At 46.9% G+C, this 6,000-nt stretch overlaps 1 protein-coding gene across 2 annotated transcripts in view; it reads left to right on the forward strand.

Annotated features, from left to right (window-relative positions):
• MAMLD1 (mastermind like domain containing 1) overlaps nt 1-5,515 on the forward strand; it is a 121,288-nt gene extending 115,773 nt beyond the window's left edge. For both annotated transcript variants that reach the window (XM_065689309.1, XM_065689308.1), the window contains exons 3-5: nt 1,336-1,482; nt 2,967-3,048; nt 3,336-5,515. In XM_065689309.1, the coding sequence (XP_065545381.1) occupies nt 1,336-1,482; nt 2,967-3,048; nt 3,336-4,357 (1,251 nt within the window). In that variant the 3' untranslated portion in view covers nt 4,358-5,515. The remainder of the gene's footprint in view (nt 1-1,335; nt 1,483-2,966; nt 3,049-3,335) is intronic.
• Nucleotides 5,516-6,000: the final 485 nt, after the last annotated feature.

The raw sequence follows: 6,000 nt of genomic DNA on the forward strand, positions 1-6,000 counted from the left end.
CAGTCTTACAAAGAATATCTTGGAAGGAGCTGGGTGATTCCTCATAGTGAAGCTGCTGTGGAAAGGTGCCCCAGGACCAAGAAGCTTGCCTGGTGACAAATGCCTTCCAAGGCTTTCTTATGGCCATTCTGAAACGCAGCTCGTATCCTGTTTTCCCCGTCTGAGCATGCTTCTAATTGTCAGATGTCAAAAGGCAACAACCATTTTCTTCTTGCTTATCTCCTGATAACATTGATTCTCAAACAAAGGATGTGGGCTTCCATTCTGAAAACAAAGGAAGCGTGGCCCAGCTAAGGATGCTGGATATAATATACAAACTTCTCCCTGCCAATAATAACAAAAGATCATAAATAATGTAGACGCTGGATGTAAAAATGGAGAAAGGGGAATACACTGGTACTGCTGATCCTGGGTACAGTGCTCACAGGATCTTGTCCTCAATCAGACCTTGACTTCTTCCCTAGTTTTTCGTTTGTATTTCCCTGACTACCTGCCAGCTCCAAAGATGTTTAGACTTCAGTACTTTCTTTAAGTATTTTTCCGTTTTGGGTCGTGTCTCTGTCTGTTGTTGAGAATATTCTTTTCCTCTTCTCTCCACAGTGCTTCTTCTTTGAAGGCAAGTCCTCACCTGGTGAAAAGCACCTCAGATCTTTCATTGTGGACTTATAGCAAGGCCAGTTTGCACCAGCCAGGAGTCAGACCCAGTGCATCACTGACCTGTGCCCAGCCATGACCTGACCGTTCTCCTTTCCTTTCACAATTGGCTATCCTCATTTGTCCACTCACGGAACCCACAAGAACCACTTAATTCCAGGCCCATGTCTTCTTTCCTCCTTTCTCGGTCCCTGGTCTGAGGGCACCTTTTTCCCTCTTCTGCCTTTAGTTTGCTGTTTTCTTTTCCTGTAGGCTTCTCCTTTACATTCAACTGCCAAATCCTACCCTCATGAAACTCTTCTTTCCTTATGTCTTTCAGTGTAACAGTTGGGGAACTGATGGGAAATGTGACGCTTTACTTACATCCCTTCTGCCAGCCAGGCTGCCATGTGACTCCAGTAATGGTAGTGAATCAGTCCTGTAGCCTTGGGCTAGTCACAAAGAATTTTGGATTAACTTTTTTTTGCTTCTCTCACTTCTTCTTGTGCTGATCCTCAGAAATCAGAGCAGTCCCCTGCCCCTCACTGTCCTCACCGTGACATGCAGGTCCATGTGAACCCACAAGCTGTTTTGGCCTTGGGACAGCCAAAGACCTGAGAGAGGGCATCAGCAGAGAGGCTAAGGGCTTCTGTTGTTATCTCCCTGATGAGATTCATTTTCTTTTTTCATCTTTCTTGGCAGGATCAAAATCCAGGAATTGCTGCCAGACTTCAGGAGCCAGGCTCCATCCCAAGCGGAGGCTCTGTGCCGGCACCAGCCACGGTGAATGGGTACACGATGAGGAACCATTTACTGAAGCAGCAAATAATGAAACGACAGCTGATGCAGGTATGATGCCGGGTGCCTCTGTGGGTTGCTCTGCTGTCCACCTCACTGGGAAGGGCAGGACTAACTGTCCTAACAGGAACGGGCAAATCACCAGTCAGCAAGCACAAAGGAGTGACCCTGGAACTGCTGGCTTGAGTCAGACTAGGGCTGTGGTGAGTCCAGGATGTCATGCCCAAGGGAAGCCAAGGCCAAATGCTGCTCAGCAAGTCCAAGTGCAGATCTGCCCACTAATGTGCAGGGGAAGGATTCAGTCACCTCTGTATCACTGCCATCATCCTTGGTCAGCCACAGAGCTGGGAGGGAGGATGAAGAGAAGGAGAGTGAGTCAGGCCCAGGGGAGATGTCCTCCATGTGTTGCTTTTCTCTTTGGTTCCCTTGGGCTTTACCAGAGCAGATGTTAGACTTCAGTTTGTCCTGGACTTGACCGGTCTCTCTAGCAACAGAAGTCCCTGTACAAGTTTGTAACATACTGTGTGAAGGAGCAGGGATAGGGGAATCCCACAGGCAAGTTGGGTGAGGCAGCACTGAACATGTGCCTCTGATTTCTGAGCATGCTGCATTTTTCCCATTCAAAGAAGTGAGGAGTCTCATTTCTTTGGAAGGGAAATGAGATGAGAAGTGGCTCAGTAAAACCCTCAACAAAGTACTGTCCTGCTCATTGATCAAACTCCCTTTCAAAGCCAACTCTGCCTCCTTGGAGTCAGTTGGCTTCAAGCTTATCTGCTGCTTTGACACAGTGGGAGCCAGGCCTTGGCTTCCACTGTCCACAGAGAGTTCCCAGGTCCACAGCAGGGATGCAGCTGCAGTGGTGGGTTCTGGGGTTAAATGGTGGGAGACACAAATCAGGTCACTTGGAGAAAGCCAAGTGTCTTGCTCAGGGTCCCTGGCTTCCTGTGGTCTAGTGCTAACTGCTTAGAAGTGGCAACCAGCACAAAGTGAGGTTGCACAGGAGCAGAGCCATCCTGCAGACAGAGAAATGGCCACCACACCATTTGTCAGTGTGTCCCTGCAATACTGCCACAGATTCTGTTCACTAGATTCTGCTCACTAATAGACTTCTGGGCACCTTTTGTCCCTGGATTGAGTACTTCACAGGACGCATCCAAACAGTAAACAAAAGAGGCGCTGAGGAGATGACAGGATTCCTGCAGCCTCTGGGTGTGCTGCACTTCTTCATAAGCTGGTGACACGAGGGTCTCTGTGTTTGTCCAGCTCCCCTTGGGGCACCTGTACAGCATCTGCTGAAGGCTGCTCTTCCTAATGCAGGGCTGTTGTCAGGGCACCTTTGCAAGAAGAGGCATGTGAGCAATTAAGACCCAGCCTGAAATGAACTGTCTGGGCTGAGTCTTATCAAAGGGGGGCGTGTGTGGTGTGTACATACAGGAGAGGTTGTTAATGATGACAGTGGCTACACTTCAGTTGTCTACTGCTATTCTTGCTTGTCAAGAGGATGCAACTTGAATGTTATGCCCCTTGTTTTCCAGGAAAAGCAGAGACAAAATATGCTGGGAGTAACATCTGAGCAGAGGAGTTTATTTGCAGCTCAGCAGATAAATCAGTTTCAAGGTAAGGAGGGAAATGGCGTGCTCTGAAAAGCCTTGAGGAGCTAGTGCCTAGGGTCTGATTAAATACAGGGCACTTAATGATCCTCTGTCCCGGAATAAAAGCATTTCACATTTTATCACATATCATGAGATTCACCTATTTCCTTGTTGCTCCAGTAACAGCTGTTACAGAGAACACAGAGAGGCCCATGTAATGAAAGAGAAGGACGGAGCAGCAGCTTTTTAAGGCTCTGCCATGTTGCCAGGGTGAACGTGTGCTCACCAGCTAACATGTCTCTTTGTCCGCAGCTGTGCAGCAGCCCATTCCCACTGACTGCAGCCAGGTGATGCCAGCTCCTCCGCCCAACCACCGCATGCTGCCATCTAACCCAGCCATGCTCCAGAGCACCTTGGGCTCTGGCATGGCCCCAGCCACCGCCAGCCAGAGCAGCGGGACAATGGTGATGATTCCACACAACCCTGGCAAGCAGCAGGGGATTTTTCCACCTAATTCTGACTTTAACATCCCACTGCGGCCGAGCCAGAACTCACTGGGCATGAACTCGGGGTGCCAAACAGTACACAACCACTCTGCTGTGCGGCCAGGAATGCCAATGGCAGGTTTCAGTTCTGGTTCCTTAGCAAATCACTCTGCAACTCAGCAACACTTGAGGCAGCCGGGTATGCCAAGGGTCCCTAACGTCTACCCCAACTCATCTGCCCAGATGTGGACACCGACTACTGTGCCAAGAATGCCAAATCAAAGCCAAATGGATACCAGCATGCAGCAGTTCTCTGGTAACACTCTCTTCTCCAAACAGAGCACGAGGCCAGGCGCAGCGGGTCAGCAGTTCTCCCAGCAGGCTGTAGTGCCGCCTAATCAGATCGCTCCCAGCGTCCAGGTCAGACAGATGCAAAAACTGAGCATGGGCCAGTCTGGCCAGGGCTTGAGCTCAATGAGTAATCAGACCTTGAGACACAATTTAACCAGAGGACCGCTGCCAGCTATGAATGTTATGAAATCAATGCCACAAGGAGTGTCCAGTTTTAACCAGCTCAATCCTGCCCCGGGCCTTGGCCCACCAAGCTACTCTTCCTCAGGCCAGTCACCCGATGCCTTCAACAGGCTGAGTGCCACTGCCGAGCTGCCGCAGTATGACTTTGTGTCCCAGCACAGCAACTCCATCATGCCCGCCAACTGCAGTGACACTGACTTCCTTGACTCTCTCATGAAGAACAGCAGCAGCAGCAACGATGAAGAGTGGTTGAACAATCTGACAATGATAGATGACATTTTGGGACAGCACGCTCAAAGCTCTGGACATGTTTAGCTCGGAGAAGAGCAGTCTCTTTGTAAATAACATACGTATGGCTTTTGAACAGAACAGACAGCCTGGAAAAGCCGGCGCCTCTTTCAATACAGAATGAATAGACTCAGCCAATTCTTTGCCTGCATCAAAGTTTAATGTTGGCAGTTTTTCAGATGACTGTATATATTTGAATATTTTGTAAATTATGTTTTCCTAAACCTTAAATGTAGAAGTATTTATACTTCTTTGCTGGACTGTTTGTAAATAAATCTATAGCGTAACTTTTGGTTTTATTATAGGGATTTCATTATACCTTGTTATAAATATGCAAATAATATTGTTAGTTTCAGTAATACTGTGTATTACAGCATAAACTTCTTATGTTTTTGACATAACTTAACACATGAACTAGGGGTGTCATTGCAGCCAGACTAAGCAGAAATCAAATGTGGCATCTGTTCTCCCATATCACGAGGAAAGATTGAAAAGTTGCATTAAAGAACCCATAAAATCCGTAAGAAGAGACTCGTAGCTCAGGCTTGCAGCCCAATCCTGGTATGTAGGTCCTATCTGGGCTCCCAGTGCATTGCCTGCAGAGATCCTGGACACATTATCAGCTCAATACACTCCAGCAGGTCAATCTGATGCTGACAACGTGCCGTCATTGTCCTGCAGTGGGTGTGTGCTTGTGATGTTCCTGCTGCTGACTGGCGTGTGCACGCATGGCGAGGAGGTACTGTGCTCCAAGGTGGGCTATACCGGAGAGGAGGCACAGGGCAGGCACTGTCTGCCCTCCCTAGTGGAAAGGTAGCTCTGGTTTGCATACCTCTGCCATGTATATTTGTAGTGTACAGGTGATTTGTTCCTGGTTTTAAGGCTTTTCATAATTTCTGTTTTAATGTGAGACTTTTTTTTTTTTTTCAGAGGAAATGTCTATAAACATTAATAGTTAATTTTTGATGTTTTTTCAGTCAGCTACTATTGTCCTATGTATATTTAAGAGTCTGTTTATAAAAGATTCACTGTACTGTAAACTTCTTAAAATGACTTTGTGTAATCATATTTTAATAGTCATGTCATACTTCGCAATACATTTGTAATATTACGTCAGCTTCAAGCACAGAACGTTTTTTTTTTTTCTTCATACCATAATAAACTGCCAGGGGAAAATTGCTTCTACTTTATGTGTTCATTTCTCATCTATAACATTTCATACCTGCAGATACTTGGATTAATTTGATTTGTCCAGGATGCTACAACGTCAATCTAATAACATGTACAAATGCATGTGTGCTGTTGGTAGAAATGGGCTAGACGAAGGATCGAAGGCTTTAATTTTATTTTAAGATGGGATTTCTTAGCCACACTCTCATTTTTCAGTGTAATTTTAGGTGAATGTGAAATTAATCTCTGTTGGGGTTTATTTTTGCATAGCACCATATTTATTTAAGCGACAGTTCTTGTTTCTAAGTGCCCGTTTCAGTTGGCCCATCAGAAAATCAAGCCATGCCCAGCAAGAGGTGCAGTCCCACCTTGCTCATTCAGTGATGCCTGTGAGGGCAGTGTCACTCCTTTGACACAGAAATGGTCTGATGGGAGAGCTGGTCCCTGCCCTGGGGCAGGCAAGGCTGGGAAGAGGGGTAGGAAGGAACAGGAAAATGTTA

This window comes from Lathamus discolor, chromosome 9 (assembly GCF_037157495.1).
Source record: "Lathamus discolor isolate bLatDis1 chromosome 9, bLatDis1.hap1, whole genome shotgun sequence".
Classification (NCBI taxonomy): domain Eukaryota; kingdom Metazoa; phylum Chordata; class Aves; order Psittaciformes; family Psittacidae; genus Lathamus; species Lathamus discolor.